General features: G+C 52.1%; 1 protein-coding gene across 1 annotated transcript in view; it reads right to left on the bottom strand.

Annotated features, from left to right (window-relative positions):
- prune (prune exopolyphosphatase) overlaps window positions 1-15667 on the bottom strand; it is a 36726-nt gene extending 21059 nt beyond the window's left edge. Inside the window, exon 1 of the mRNA XM_078207801.1 lies at window positions 15538-15667. Coding sequence (XP_078063927.1) covers window positions 15538-15576 — 39 coding nt within the window. The 5' untranslated portion in view covers window positions 15577-15667. The remainder of the gene's footprint in view (window positions 1-15537) is intronic.
- Between the last annotated feature and the right edge of the window lie 1175 nt (window positions 15668-16842).

Here is a 16842-nt window from a genome sequence, read left to right as displayed (position 1 = left end):
CTCCTCTTATCTTCTATGTTTCCACGAGATGAGGAAGAACTTCTTCGCTCAGAGAGTTGTGAACCTGTGGAATTCTCTCCCACAGGAAGCTGTTGGGGGCCGGTTGGTTAGTTATGTTCAAGAGGGAACTGGATGCGGTGCTTGTGGCCAAAGGGATTGAGGGTGCGTGGAGAGAAAGCAGGAGTGGGATACAAAAAAACGCATCATATTGAATAGTAGGTGCAGGCTCGAGGGGCTGAATGGCCTCCTCCCGCACCGATTTCCTGTTTTAGAGTTGGTGCATTGTTGTGAGGGTGGGACAGGGGTCAGAGTGGGACAGGGGTCAGAGTGGCAGGCCCGTACCCCCCCTGACACGCACACACACACAGCCGGCGGTGAATCAGCCTTGTGTTACTATTTCACTATTACCACACAGGCTGATTCACTTTCCTATGACCGGGACGCGACTACCTTCCAATCACCACCCCCTGACATTTGAACAGGGAGAGAGCAAGTGGAACAAATTAACACACTCGCGCTGCTCTCACTTTCCTGAGGCGGGGAGCCGGGGTTTGTTTCGATAACGGATCTTGCGCAGAGAAATTCGCACTCTGCCCAGCCCAAGAAGCAAAACCCAGAGATGGGAAATTACTGACAAGACAACCACACAATCCTCACTTACACATGGGGCAGGCACGGTGGGTTAGCGCTGCTGCCTCACAGCGCCAGGGACCCGGGTTCGATTCCCGGGTCACTGTCTGTGTGGAGTTTGCACGTTCTCCCCGTGTCTGCGTGGGTTTCCTCCCACATTCCGAAAGATGTGCAGGTTAGGTTGGATTGGCCATGCTAAATTGCCCCTTAGTGTCCAAAGATGCGCAGGTTAGGTTGGATTGGCTATGCTAAATTGCCCCTTAGTGTCCAAAGATGTGCAGGTTAGGTTGGATTGGCCAAGCTAAATTGCCCCTGTTGATGGGATCTTACTGTGCACAAAGCGGCTCCCACACGGCAGAGACCGCACTTCCAGCGAGGCGTGCGGCTGTGCGGGGTGTCCCTGGCGTGCTGTGAAGTGACAGGCAGGGATCAGTGTGAAGGAGCATGTTACTGAGCTGGGAATCTGGGTCAGGGAGCTTTCCCTGGCGCTGGAGGCTGGGGGAAGAGGATGCCCACGTCACGGAGCAGTTGCAGACAGCTCACCTCCTGATACAGGGCGGCTGGCGACACTGCCACCAGGGGCCTGGCTCTCTCGTGCCCAGCTGGGTCCTCATTTCCCATCACTGCACTCTGCCGTTCTACCAAACAGACTCAAGACAGAAATCCCCCCCACCCCCACACCCACCCACCCCCCCCTCCAGATGCGCCTTGGATTTCAATCCATCTCAATCAGCTCGAGGAGAGATCTTCCATTTTAGTTTCAAGTTTATTTATTAGAACAAAGGACAAAGAAAATTCCAGCTCAGGAACAGGCACTTCGGCCCTCCAAGCCTGCACCCACCATGCTGCCCGACTTAACTAAAACCCCCTACCCTTCCAGCGACCATATCCCTCTATTCCCATCCTATTCATGTATTTGTCAAGACGCCCCGTAAAAGTCACTACCGTATCTGCTTCTACTACCTCCCCCGACAGAGAGTTCCAGGCACCCACCACCCTCTGTGTAAAAAATCTGCCTCGTACATCTCCTTTAAACCTTGCCCCTCGCACCTTAAACCTGTGCCCCCTAGTAATTGACTCTTCCACCCTGGGGAAAAAGCTTCTGACTATCCACTCTGTCCATGCCCCTCATAATCTTGTAGACTTCTATCAGGTCTCCCCTCAACCTCCGTCATTCCAGTGAGAACAAACCAAGTTTCTCCAACCTCTCCTCATAGCTAATGCCCCCCATACCAGGCAACATCCTGGTAAATCTTTTCTGTGCCCTCTCCAAAGCCTCCACATCCTTCTGGTAGTGTGGCGACCAGAATTGAACACTATATTCCAAGTGCGGCCTAACTAAGGTTCTACAAGGCTGCAACATGACTTGCCAATTTTTAAACTCAATGCCCCGGCCGATGAAGGCAAGCATGCCGTGTGTCTTCTTGACTACCTTCTCCACCTGCGTTGCCACTTTCAGTGACCTTGCACTAGAAAGCTTTAGATTGGCTAAGAGGGAGTTGAAGAGCGAGCTTAGAAGGGCTAAAAGGGGACATGAGAAGACTTTGGCGGATAGGGTTAAAGAGAATCCTAAGGCGTTCTATAGGTATGTCAAGAACAGAAGGTTGGTTAGGGCAAGTTTAGGGCCAGTTATAGATGGCAGAGGGAAGTTATGTGTGGAACCGGAGGAGATTGGTGAAGCATTGAACCAATATTTCTCTTCGGTGTTCACGCAAGGGGACATGAATATAGCTGAGGAGGACACTGGGTTGCAGGGGAGTAGAATAGACAGTATTACAGTTGATAAGGAGGATGTGCAGGATATTCTGGAGGGTCTGAAAATAGATAAATCCCCTGGTCCGGATGGGATTTATCCAAGGATTCTCTGGGAGGCAAGAGAAGTGATTGCAGAGCCTCTGGCTCTGATCTTCAGGTCGTCGTTGGCCTCTGGTATAGTACCAGAAGATTGGAGGTTAGCGAATGTTGTCCCATTGTTTAAGAAGGGGAACAGAGACTTCCCCGGGAATTATAGACCGGTGAGTCTCACTTCTGTTGTCGGCAAGATGTTGGAAAAAATTATAAGGGATAGGATTTATAGTTATTTGGAGAGTAATGAATTGATAGGTGATAGTCAGCATGGTTTTGTGGCAGGTAGGTCGTGCCTTACTAACCTTATTGAGTTTTTTGAGAAAGTGACCAAGGAGGTGGATGGGGGCAAGGCAGTGGACGTGGTATATATGGATTTTAGTAAGGCGTTTGATAAGGTTCACCATGGTAGGCTTCTGCAGAAAATGCAGATGTATGGGATTGGGGGTGATCTAGGAAATTGGATCAGGAATTGGCTAGCGGATAGGAAACAGAGGGTGGTGGTTGATAGTAAATATTCATCATGGAGTGCGGTTACAAGTGGTGTACCTCAGGGATCTGTTTTGGGGCCACTGCTGTTTGTAATATTTATTAATGATCTGGATGAGGGTATAGTTGGGTGGATTAGCAAATTTGCTGATGACACCAAAGTCGGTGGTGTGGTAGACAGTGAGGAAGGGTGTCGTAGTTTGCAGGAAGACTTAGACAGGTTGCAAAGTTGGGCCGAGAGGTGGCGGATGGAGTTTAATGCGGAGAAGTGTGAGGTAATTCACTTTGGTAGGAATAACAGATGTGTTGAGTATAGGGCTAACGGGAGGACTTTGAATAGTGTGGAGGAGCAGAGGGATCTAGGTGTATGTGTGCATAGATCCCTGAAAGTTGGGAATCAAGTAGATAAGGTTGTTAAGAAGGCATATGGTGTCTTGGCGTTTATTGGTAGGGGGATTGAATTTAGGAGTCGTAGCGTTATGTTGCAACTGTACACAACTCTGGTGCGGCCGCACTTGGAGTACTGTGTGCAGTTCTGGTCCCCACATTACAGGAAGGATGTGGAGGCTTTGGAGAGGGTGCAGAGGAGGTTTACCAGGATGTTGCCTGGTATGGAGGGGAGATCCTATGAGGAGAGGCTGAGGGATTTGGGATTGTTTTCGCTGGAAAGGCGGCGGCTAAGAGGGGATCTTATTGAAACATATAAGATGATTAGAGGTTTAGATAGGGTGGATAGTGATAGCCTTTTTCCTCTGATGGAGAAATCCAGCACGAGGGGGCATGGCTTTAAATTGAGGGGGGGTAGTTATAGAACCGATGTCAGGGGTAGGTTCTTTACCCAGAGGGTGGTGAGGGATTGGAATGCCCTGCCAGCATCAGTAGTAAATGCGCCTAGTTTGGGGGCGTTTAAGAGATCCGTAGATAGGTTCATGGACGAAAAGAAATTGGTTTAGGTTGGAGGGTCACAGTTTTTTTTTTAACTGGTCGGTGCAACATCGTGGGCCGAAGGGCCTGTTCTGCGCTGTAATGTTCTATGTTCTATGTTCTATGTTCTATGTGTACCTGTACGCCCAGATCCCTCTGCCTTTCAATACTCTTAAGGGTTCTGCCATTTACTGTATATTTCCCATCTGTATTAGACCTTCCAAAATTCATTTCCTCACATCTGTCCACATAGTGTCACAAGTCGGCTTACATTAACACTGCAACGAAGTTACTGTGAAAATCCCCTATTCGCCACACTCCGGTGCCTGTTCGGGTACACAGAGGGAGAATTTAACACGGCCAATGCATCCTAACCAGCATGTCTTTGGGCACTAAGGGGCAATTTAGCATGGCCAATCCACCTAACCTACACATCTTTGGACACTAAGGGGCAATTTAGCATGGCCAATCCACCTAACCTACACATCTTTGGACACTAAGGGGCAATTAGCACGGCCAATCCACCTAACCCGCACATCTTTGGACACTAAGGGGCAATTTAGCACGGCCAATCCACCTAACCTGCACATCTTTGGACACTAAGGGGCAATTTAGCATGGCCAATCCACCTAACCTGCACATCTTTGGACACTAAGGGGCAATTTAGCGTGGCCAATCCACCTAACCTACACATCTTTAGACATGAAGGGGCAATTTAGCACGGCCAATCCACCTAACCTGCAAATCTTTGGACACTAAGGGGCAATTTAGCATGGCCAATCCAACCTAACCTACACATCTTTGGACACTAAGGGGCAATTTAGCACGGCCAATCCACCTAACCTGCACATCTTTGGACACTAAGGGGCAATTTAGCACGGCCAATCCACCTAACCTGCACATCTTTGGACACTAAGGGGCAATTTAGCATGGCCAATCCATCTAACCTACACATCTTTAGACATGAAGGGGCAATTTAGCACGGCCAATCCACCTAACCTGCAAATCTTTGGACACTAAGGGGCAATTTAGCATGGCCAATCCAACCTAACCTACAGATCTTTGGACACTAAGGGGCAATTTAGCACGGCCAATCCACCTAACCTGCACATCTTTGGACACTAAGGGGCAATTTAGCACGGCCAATCCACCTAACCTGCACATCTTTGGACACTAAGGGGCAATTTAGCATGGCCAATCCACCTAACCTACACATCTTTAGACATGAAGGGGCAATTTAGCACGGCCAATCCACCTAACCTGCAAATCTTTGGACACTAAGGGGCAATTTAGCATGGCCAATCCACCTAACCTGCAAATCTTTGGACACGAAGGGGCAATTTAGCATGGCCAATCCACCTAACCTGCACATCTTTGGATACTAAGGGGCAATTTAGCATGGCCAATCCCCCTAACCTGTACATCTTAGTGCACTCTTAGTATCAGGGAGACGAGCTCGGGTAAATGCATGGGGTTATGGGGATAGGGCCTGGGTGGGATTGTGGTCGGTGTAGACTTGATGGGCCAAATGGCCTCTGTCTGCACTGTGGGATTCTATGATTCTATGATCTTTGGACACTAAGGGGCAATTTAGCACGGCCAATCCACCCTAACCTACACATCTTTCAGACTGTGGGAGGAAACCGGAGCACCCGGAGGAAACCCACGCAGACACGGGGAGAACGTGCAGACTCCGCACAGACAGTGACCCGAGCCGGGAATCGAACCCAGGTCCCTGGCGCCGTGAAGCAGTGGTGCTAACCACGATCTTGAGAGCCATTCAACAAGCTAGAGTCTGTCAAGGGGTCGGTACAAAAGGACAGTGAAAGGGAGAGAGAAATGAGTCTGGAGCGACTGTGACCCTTGGTCAGTGGGCGCTGAAGTGAAAAGCTCGAGAATCACAAACAAGTACAAATTCCACTCCTCCGCATCACGAGCTCGGCCCAAACCCGCGATGATATCAGCAGCATTCCGCTCAGGGGAAATATGCAGCTTGTTGTAAAAAAAAAAATATATGTATATATATATACACATTTTAAAAAACCCCCCACAGGAAACAGAAAGTTAAAATTAAAAGAGAGAAGCCAGGGTTTAAAACCAGCTGCTGACAGGAACTCTGCTTTTATGAGGGTGGCACGGTGGATTAGCACGCTATCTTGCAGCCCCAGAGACCCGGGTTCGATTCCCGGTTCGGGTCACTGTCTGTGCGGAGTCTGCACGTTCTCCCCGTGTCTGCGTGGGTTTCCTCCGGGTGCTCCGGTTACCTCCCACAGTCCAAAGATGTGGTTAGGTGGATTGGCCGTGCTAAATTGCCCCTTAGTGTCCAAAGATGTGGAGGTTAGGTGGATTGGCCATGCTAAATTGCCCCTTCGTGTCCAAAGATGTGCAGGTTAGGGGGATTGGCCATGCTAAATTGCCCCTTAGTGCCCAAAGATGTGCAGGTTAGGGGGATTGGCCATGCCAAATTGCCCCTTAGTGTCCAAAGATGCGCTGGTTAGGTGGATTGGCCATGCTAAATTGCCCCTTAGTGTCGGGGGGACTAGCTAGGGTAAATGCATGGGGTTATGGGTGGGTTTGTGGTCAGTGCAGACTCGATGGGCCAAATGGCCTCCTTCCGCACTGCAGGGATTCTATGAAGTGCGTACGGTTTTAGTTTAGGCAGCATCATGACTGGCACAGGCTTGGAGGGCCGAAGGGCCTGTTCCTGCGCTGTATTGTTCTTTGGAGTGAGGGTGGGGGCAATTAGGAGGCTTCCACAAGCTGGACGGAGCAAGGCCGCTCCGTAAGCATGGGATCAAAGCAAAAATGAAATGTCATGCCTTAAACCTGGCCTTCTCCCCAGCGCGTAAACAAGCAGGACCTTGCAGAGATCTGTGACCTCTCTCTCTCGGCCTGTCTGCTGTGTATACCAACACAGCCAGCCTGTGACAGATTCAGCCAGCAAAGCTGTCAATGTGACCTCCCCCCCGCACTATCCCCCCCCACTCCAGTGAGTTATGTAAACTGACATGCGCCCCCTCCCCCCCAAGGACACCTTTCACAGTCTATACACTTCAAACAGAATTCACCACCAGAACCAACTTGACAGCAACGCCCGAGTAACGGGCCCCAGTGAAGGTGGTTTCATTTTCCCTATCTCTGTAACCTCCCCCACCCCCTTCCTATCTCTGTAACCTCCTCCAGCCCCTACACCCCCTCCCTATCTCTGTAACCCCCTCCAGCCCCGACACCCCCTCCCTATCTCTATAACCTCCTCCAGCCCCTACACCCCCTCCCTATCTCTGTAACCCCCTCCAGCCCCGACACCCCCTCCCTATCTCTATAACCTCCTCCAGCCCCTACACCCCCTCCCTATCTCTGTAACCCCCTCCAGCCCCGACACCCCCTCCCTATCTCTATAACCTCCTCCAGCCCCTACACCCCCTCCCTATCTCTGTAACCTCCCCCACCCCCTCCCTATCTCTGTAACCTCCTCCAGCCCCTACACCCCCGTCCCTATCGCTATAACCTTCTCCAGCTCCTACACCCCCTCCCTATCTCTGTAACCCCCTCCAGCCCCCTACACCCCCTCCCTATCTCTATAACCTCCAAACCCCCCTCCCTATCTGTAACCTCCTCCAGCCCCTACACCCGCTCCCCATCTCTAACCTCCTCCAGACCCCTCGACCCTCTCCCTGTAACCTCTTCCAGCTGGAGGGGACTGGAGGAGGTTACAGAGATAGGGAGGGGGAGTAGGAGATTGGAGGAGGTTACAGAGATAGGGAGGGGGTGTAGGGGCTGGAGCAGGTTACAGTGATAACGAGGGGGTGTAGGGGCTGGAGGAGGTTACAGAGATAGGGAGGGGGTGTAGGGGCTGGAGGAGGTTACAGAGATAGGGAGGGGGGTTTGGAGGTTAAAGAGATACGGAGGGGGTGTAGGGGGCTGAAGGGGGTTACAGAGATAGGGAGGGGGGTGTAGGGGCTGGAGGAGGTTACAGAAATAGGGAGGTGGTGTGGGGACTGGAGGAGGTTACAGAGATAGGGAGGGGGTATAGGGGCTGGAGGAGGTTACAGAGATAGGGAGGGGGTGTAGGAGATTGGAGGAGGTTACAGAGATAGAGAGGGTTGTAGGGGCTGGAGGAGGTTACAGAGTTAGGGAGGTGGTGTAGGGGCTGGAAGAGGTTAGAGAGCTAACGAGGGGGTGTAGGGGCTGGAGGAGGTTATAGGGGGGTTCAAACATAGACAGAAGAGCTGAACTCCAGAGGTGGGGGTGAGTGTGACAGCCCTTGACATCAAGGCAGCATTCGACCAAGTGTGGCATCAAGAAGCCCCAGCGAAATTGGAATCAATGGGCATCGGGGGCAAACTCTCCGCTGGTTGGAGTCATACTTGGTACATAGGAAGATGGTTGTGGTGGTTGGAGGTCTATCATCTCAGTCCCAGGACATCTCTGCGGGAGTCCCTCAGGTTAGTGTCCCAGGCCCCAACTATCTTCAGCTGCTTCATCAACGACCCTCCCTCCATCATACTTTGGATGGCACAGTGACACAGTGGTTCAGAGTGCCTCAGAGCACCAGGGACCCGGGTTCGATTCCCGGCTTAGGTCACTGTCTGTGCGGAGTCTGCACGTTCTCCCCATGTCTGCGTGGGTTTCCTCCGGATGCTCCGGTTTCTTCCCACAGTCTGAAAGATGTGCTGGTTAGAGTGCATCGGCCGTGCTAAACTCTCCCTCAGTGTAACCCAAACAGGAGTGTGGCGACTAGGGGATTCTCTCTGTAACTTCATTGAGGTGTTAATGTAAGCCGACTTGTGACACTAATAAACAAACTAGAAATTAAACTACGGTCAGAAGCGGGGATGTTCACTGATGATTGCACAATGTTCAGCGCCGTTCGCCAGTCCTCAGATAGTGAAGCAGTTCAGGAGAGATAGCAGAACGCGTACCTTTCGGTCTACCATAGTCCTACCATAGTCCTACCATAGTCCTACCATAGTCCTACCATAGTCCTACCATAGTCCTACCATAGTCCTACCATAGTCCTACCATAGTCCTACCATAGTCCTACCATAGTCCTACCATAGTCCTACCATAGTCCTACCATAGTCCTACCATAGTCCTACCATAGTCCTACCATAGTCCTACCATAGTCCTACCATAGTCCTACCATAGTCCTACCATAGTCCTACACTCTGCCATTAACACCTCCTCTATCTCGTGGAAAAGGTAGTGAAGAAAGCACATGACATGCTTGCCTTCATCGGAAGGGCATAGAGTATAAAAGTTGGCAAATTATGTTAGTTACATAAAAGGTTGGTTCGGCCACGTTTGGAATACTGGATTTAATTTATTATTGTCACATGTATTGGGATACAGTGAAAAGTATTGTTTCTTGCGCGCTATACAGACAAAGCATACCGTTCATAGAGAAGGAAAGGAGAGAGTACAGAATGTAGTGTTACAGTCATAGCTAGGGTGTCGAGAAAGATCAACTTAATGCAAGGTAGGTCTATTCAAAAGTCTGACAGCAGCAGGGATGAAGCTGTTCTTGAGTCGGTCTGTACGTGACCTCAGACTTTTATATCTTTTGTCCAATGGAAGAGAGAATGTTCGGGCTGCGTGGGGGTCCTTGATTATGCTGGCTGCTTTTCCCGAGGCAGCGGGAAGTGTAGACAGAGTCAATGGATGGGAGGCTGGTTTGCGTGATGGATTGGGCTACATTCACGACCCTTTGTAGTTCCTTGCGGTCTTGGGCAGAGCAGGAGCCCATACCAAGCTGTGATACAACCAGAAAGAATGCTTTCTATGGTGTCCAATGGTGGCCTACTGTGTCCAATTCTGGCCACCACACGACCAGAAGGACGTGGTGGCTTTGGAGAGGGTACGGAAAAGGTTTGCCAGGATGTTGCCTGGTACAGAGGTATTAGCTACGAGGAGAGATTGAATAAACTGGGATTGTTCTCCCTGGAAAGACGGAGGCTGAGGGGGCGACCTGATAGAGGTTTATAAAATTATGAGGGGTATGGATAGGGTGAACAGTTGGAAGCTTTTTCCCAGGGCGGAAATGACAATTACAAGGGGGCACAAGTTCAAGGTAAGGGGGAAAGGTTCAGTGGAGATGTGCGGGGCAAGTTTTTTTTTTACACTGCCGAGTGAGGTGGTTGAGGCGGATAGGTCAGACTTATCTGGATCGACACATGAACAGACGGGGAATTGAGGGATACAGGCGGTTGGTCTAGATAGGACAACATGATCGGCGCAGGCATGGTGGGCCGAATGGCCTGTTCCTGTGCTGTACTGTTCTTTGTACCATACACAATGTTACACTATCTCCTCACTCCCACCTATCACTGACTTACGAGCTTGCTCCTTCACCTCCAGCCCCTCTGATACAACATACATTCCATCACACTTCTACCCTTCTTTAGTTCTGAAGACTGAGAGAGACTGGGAACATGAACTCTGCTTCTCTCTCCCCACAGATGCTGCCACTCCTGGTGACATTCCCAGCATTTTCTGTTCTTTACTCAGATTTCCAGCATCCGCACTGTTTTGCTTCTATTCGGACTGAGTTTGTTCAGTGATGAGTAACTTTCACAAATGCCAGATAATGGCCACCTCCAATAGAGAGTCTAACCATCTCCTCCCACAACATTCAATGGTATTTCCATCACTGAATCCCCCACTATCAACATCCTGGGGGTTACCATTGACCAGAAACTGAGCTGGACCCAGCCATATAAATACTGTGGCTCCCAGAGCAGGTCAGAGCTGGGAATCCTGCGGAGAGTAACTCACCTCCTGACTCCCCAAAGCCTGTCCAATATCTACAAGGCACAAGTCAGGAGTGTGATGGAACACTCTCCACTTGCCTGTATGAGTGCAGCTCCAACAACAATCTCCACTTCCCTGTATGAGTGCAGCTCCAACAACAATCTCCACTTGCCTGGATGAGTGCGGCTCCCAACAACAATCTCCACTTGCCTGGGTGAGTGCGGCTCCCAACAACAATCTCCACTTGCCTGGATGAGTGCGGCTCCCAACAACAATCTCCACTTGCCTGGATGAGTGCGGCTCCCAACAACAATCTCCACTTGCCTGGATGAGTGCGGCTCCAACAACAATCTCCACTTGCCTGGATGAGTGCGGCTCCAACAACAATCTCCACTTGCCTGGATGAGTGCGGCTCCCAACAACAATCTCCACTTGCCTGGATGAGTGCGGCTCCCAACAACAATCTCCACTTGCCTGGATGAGTGCGGCTCCAACAACAATCTCCACTTGCCTGGATGAGTGCGGCTCCAACAACAATCTCCACTTGCCTGGATGAGTGCGGCTCCCAACAACAATCTCCACTTGCCTGGATGAGTGCGGCTCCAACAACAATCTCCACTTGCCTGGATGAGTGCGGCTCCAACAACAATCTCCACTTGCCTGGATGAGTGCGGCTCCCAACAACAATCTCCACTTGCCTGGATGAGTGCGGCTCCCAACAACAATCTCCACTTGCCTGGATGAGTGCGGCTCCAACAACAATCTCCACTTGCCTGGATGAGTGCGGCTCCAACAACAATCTCCACTTGCCTGGATGAGTGCGGCTCCCAACAACAATCTCCACTTGCCTGGATGAGTGCGGCTCCCAACAACAATCTCCACTTGCCTGGGTGAGTGCGGCTCCCAACAACAATCTCCACTTGCCTGGATGAGTGCGGCTCCCAACAACAATCTCCACTTGCCTGGATGAGTGCGGCTCCAACAACAATCTCCACTTGCCTGGATGAGTGCGGCTCCAACAACAATCTCCACTTGCCTGGATGAGTGCGGCTCCCAACAACAATCTCCACTTGCCTGGATGAGTGCGGCTCCCAACAACAATCTCCACTTGCCTGGATGAGTGCGGCTCCAACAACAATCTCCACTTGCCTGGATGAGTGCGGCTCCAACAACAATCTCCACTTGCCTGGATGAGTGCGGCTCCAACAACACTCGAGAAGCTCGACACTATCCAGGACAAAGCAGCCCCGCTCGATCGACACGCTAACCACAAACACTCACTCCCTCCACCACCGATGCACAGTGACAGCCGTGTGTGCCATCTACAAGATGCACCGCAGCGACTCACCAAGGCTCCTTGGACAGCACCTTCCAAACCCGCCACCTAGAAGGGCAAGGGAGGGGGCAGCAGACACATGGGGAACACCACCACCTGCAAGTTCTCCCTCCGAGCCACTCACCATCCCGACTTGGAAATATATCGGCCGTTCTTTCACTGTGGCTGGCGTCAAAATCCCGGAACTCCCTCCCCAACTGCGCTGTGGGTGTACCTACCCCACACAAGGGGACTGACTGATGTCCAATAACAATCCTGGAACTCCCTCCCTAACAGCATTGTGGGTGAACCTACCCCACAGAGGGACTGACTGATGTCCAATAACAATCCTGGAACTCCCTCCCTAACAGCACTGTGGGTGTACCTACCCCACACACGGGGACTGCAGCCGGTTCAAGATGGCGGCTCACCCACCCTCCCTGCTCAAGGGGCAATTAGGGATGGGCAATAAATGCTGGGTTAGCCAGCGACGCCCCACATCCCATCTCTCACACGAACTGTGCGCGCGTTTGCACCTTTGTTAGAGGTTGCAATGAAACTTGCCAGGGGTCAGAAGGATGGTAAAATGGCGTGAGTGACTTCATGGGAGCTCAGCTTGCAATATAACAAATTTGCATTTGAGTTCCTCCAAGTGGGGTCACTCCACATCACCCCTCCCTCATATTAGCAACAGTATCCGTGTTACAAAGTAATCTCCGACACACGACTAAGAGAACCCACCAACGCCTCTACTTTCTCAGAAGACTAAGGAAATTTGGCATGTCCGCTACGACTCTCACCAACTTTTACAGATGCACCATAGAAAGCATTCTTTCTGGTTGTGTCACAGCTTGGTCTGGCTCCTGCTCTGCCCAAGACCACAAGGAACTACAAAGGTTCATGAACGTAGCCCAATCCATCACACAAACCAGCCTCCCATCCATTGACTCTGTCTACACTTCCCGCTGCCTCGGGGAAAAGCAGCCGGCATAATTAAGGACCCCCCACGCACGCCGGTCAAAATCTTGGAACTACACCCTGGGCGGCACAATGGCAGCAGTGCTAACCACTGTGTCTCACAGGGACCCGGGTTCGATTCCCGGCTCAGGTCACTGTTTGTGCGGAGTCTGCACGTTCTCCCTGTGTCTGCGTGGGTTTCCTCCGGGTACTCCGGTTTCCTCCGAGAGATGTGCGGGTTAGATGGATTGGCCATACTAAATTGTCCCTTAGGTGACCAAAGACGTGCTGGTTAGGTGCATTGGCCATGCTAAATTCTCCCTCAGGGTACCCAAACAGGCACCGGAGTGTGGCGACTAGGGGATTTCCACAGTAACTTCATTGCAGTGTTAATGTAAGCCCTACTTGTGACACTAATAAATAAACTTCAAACTTAAAGAATCTAATCTACCTCCTGCCCCAAAAATATTCAGTGACCCTCTTCCGGCCTCCACCCCCTTCTGAGGACGGGAGTTACAAAATCGCACAAACTTCAGAAAAAAATTATCCTCGTCTTTGTCCTAAAAGGGATGCCTCTAATTTTAAAACACTGGCTCCCCTCCCCAATCCCGGACTCACCCACAAGGGGAAACATCCTTTCCGTATCTACCTTGCCGAGAGCATTCAGGATCTTAAAAACTTCAATGTCACCCACCCACCCCCACCCCCCCCCCCCCAACCCCCCCCCACCCCCCCCCACCCCCCCCCCCCAACCCCCCCCCACCCCCCCCCCCCCACCCCCCCCCACCCCCACCCCACCCCCCCCACACCGTCTGATACTGCGGTGGAAACAAGCCCAGCCTGCCCGACCTTTCCTCATAAGGCAACCGACTCGATAAGAGGGGAAGAGGAGGAGAATTTTGATGGAAACGCAGCGAGTTGTTGTGATCTGGAAGCCGCTGCCTGAAAGGGAATCAGATTCCATCGGAACTTTCAAAAGCCGGAGGGGGATTTGAAATTGGATAAATACTTGGAATTAGAAAAGAATTGCAGGGCTATGTCGTATCATTACAAAGTGCTCCAGTCAAGCCACTGTGACATTCATTTCATTATCCACCCTAACCAGCACGTCTTTCGGACTGTGGGAGGAAACCGGAGCACCCGGAGGAAACCCACGCAGACACGGGGGAGAACGTGCAGACTCCGCACAGACAGTGACCCGAGCCGGGAATCGAACCCGGGTCCCTGGCGCTGTGAGGCAGCGGTGCTAACCCCACTGTGCCAACCCACTGTGGTTATGGGATAACTGTGATCTACAGCAGCGCCACTTTATATCAGACATGTGGCCTCAGGACTTGTCCACTGCCACATAACAGCTTTTAAAAGCAACTTATAGTCACACAATTCTTTTACATATATCAGTGGTTCCCAAACTTTTTTCACTGGGCCGCACTTTCGGAATAAAAATTTGCTCGCGCCACACCGAATTTTTTATCGATAAGAAATGCATTCAAAAACAAAAAAAAACAACTCCGAGCAGTGCTTGATTCATAACATAGAACATCACTACTTTATAATATCATGGGACATCCAGAAAGTATAAAACAAGCACTTTGAAAAAATATCTATCCATGTTTAAATGTTTCTTTGATTGTCCTTGAATCTTCCCGCCACACTTGCCTTCCCCTCTCGCCACACCCTTGGGAACCACTGACATACATAGACAACAGAAGCAGGAGGAGGCCATTCAGCCCTTCCAGCCTGCTCCGCCATTCATTATGGTCATGGCTGATCATCGAATTCAATATCCTGATTCCCCCTTCCCCCCAATGTCCCTCGATCCCTTTAGCCCCAAGAACAACATTAATTTATTCTTGCACATTTAACATGGTAAATCATTGCACAGTGCTTCAGGAGGGGGTGTAGGGGCTGGAGGAGGTTACAGAGATAGGGGGGGGGGGGGGGGAGTAGGGGCTGGATGAGGTTACAGAGATGGGGAGGGGGGGGGGGAGTAGGGGCTGGAGGAGGTTACAGAGATAGGGAGGGGGGTGTAGGGGCTGGAGGAGGTTACAGAGATAGGGAGGGGGGAGTAGGGGCTGGAGGAGGTTACAGAGATAGGGAGGGGGGAGTAGGGGCTGGAGGAGGTTACAGAGATAGGGAGGGGGGAGTAGGGGCTGGAGGAGGTTACAGAGATAGGGAGGGGGGAGTAGGGGCTGGAGGAGGTTACAGAGATAGGGAGGGGGTGTAGGGGCTGGAGGATGTTACAGAGATAGGGTGGGGGTATAGGGACTGGAGGAGGTTACAGAGATAGGGAGGGGGGTGTAGGGGCTGGAGGAGGTTACAGAGATAGGGAGGGGGTGTAGGGGCTGGAGGAGGTTACAGAGATAGGGAGGGGGTGTAGGGGCTGGAGGATGTTACAGAGATAGGGAGGGGGGTGTAGGGGCTGGAGGAGGTTACAGAGATAGGGAGGGGGTGTAGGGGCTGGAGGAGGTTACAGAGATAGGGAGGGGGTGTAGGGGCTGGAGGAGGTTACAGGGATAGGGAAGGGGGTGTGGCTGGCTTGGCAGCTAAAGTAGGTCAGCCGGCATGGGGAAGGGAGGGAGGGGCTATTGCTGTCACCTACACCCAGCCCAGCCTGACTCACTCACCTGTAAAACAGCCCTGCAGTCCCTCAGGAAAGGCTCCATGTCCGACTCCCCCAGCCCTGCTGCTGCTCCTGGACACACTGATACATTGGCATGGATTGATACATTCCAAGCTCACTGCGCACGCGCCCCCTTCAGCCCCAAGCCCGCCTGGCGGCGCCGCTGCGTCAGCAAACTCCACCCACCGCCAGTAGACGCGCTGACATCATCACGCAGCCCCGCCCCGCCCCCCCATGCGCGCGGGGCGACCGTGAACGGCTGCGGCGCCCCATCAACCTTGAGCGCCCAGGCCCTGATTGACAGGCAACGTCAGCCAATAGCCGGGGTTCCCCGCCCTGATTGACAGGCGGACGTACCAGTCCGACGGCAGAGGCGCTCTGGCAACCGGAAGGGGCGGGTCTTGGGCAGGGGCAGGAATGGGTGAGATGGGCAGAAGGGCCTCATTTGTGTCTGAGGAGGGTGTTTGAGGGGGAAAAATGGTTCAAATGCCCCCAAAACTTAACTAAATGAGGAGAAGGGGGTATAAATGCACCCTGAAGGGGTTGTCTGACCCCTTCCAAAGGCTGGACTTTCCTTCTGCCCTGGGGGAGATGGGTTTAGATTTGGGGGGGTGGGGGGTGGGGGGAGGGGGTTGGTTAAGATGGTTCTAGAATCTTGACCGAATGAGAGGACATACACGGACCGTGGTTTCTCCCCACGCCTCCTGATCGCACCCCGGCTGCTCCGAGGTCAGGAGCAGACTCCCACCACCCTGCGATGCCTTACGCAGTCAAAGAGCTTGGCCGCACTCTCCTCTTGCATCTGCCTGCGGAGGAGGGAGGGGAGAGTGGGGCCAGGTTGGCCAACCGTGATTAAATGTATTTCTAGAGGTTTTTTCTCCAAAGTGACTTGCCCACAAACCCTCCCCCCCCCCCCCCCCCCCCCCCCCCCCATTCCCCCTCTCCGGCCATTAGCCGAACATCCTCTTTGCAAAGGACGTAGGAGCAGGAGTAAGGCCATTCAGCCCTTCGAGCCCACTCCGCCAGTCTGTAAGATCACGGCTAATCTTACTGCGGCCTCAACTCCATCTTCCCATCAATTCTCCTTGAGAAATCTCCCACAACTCAAATATATCCGATGGATCCGGCCCCCACTGCTCTCTCGTGGGAGGGAGAGAATTCCACCCGTCGGGAGAAGAAATTCCTCCCCATCTCCGTCTTTAATGGGAAAACCCCCCTTTTTATTCTCAAACTGTTCCCCCCCCTCTCCCGCTCTAGATTCCCCCACAAATGGAGACGATCTCTGGGTATCCACTCTGTCGAATCCCCC

The sequence above is a fragment of the Mustelus asterias genome, unplaced genomic scaffold (assembly GCF_964213995.1).
Source record: "Mustelus asterias unplaced genomic scaffold, sMusAst1.hap1.1 HAP1_SCAFFOLD_2728, whole genome shotgun sequence".
Classification (NCBI taxonomy): Eukaryota; Metazoa; Chordata; class Chondrichthyes; order Carcharhiniformes; family Triakidae; genus Mustelus; species Mustelus asterias.
The sequence above is the reverse complement of the archived record's forward strand: the minus strand, read 5'-3'. Positions and strand labels throughout refer to the sequence as shown.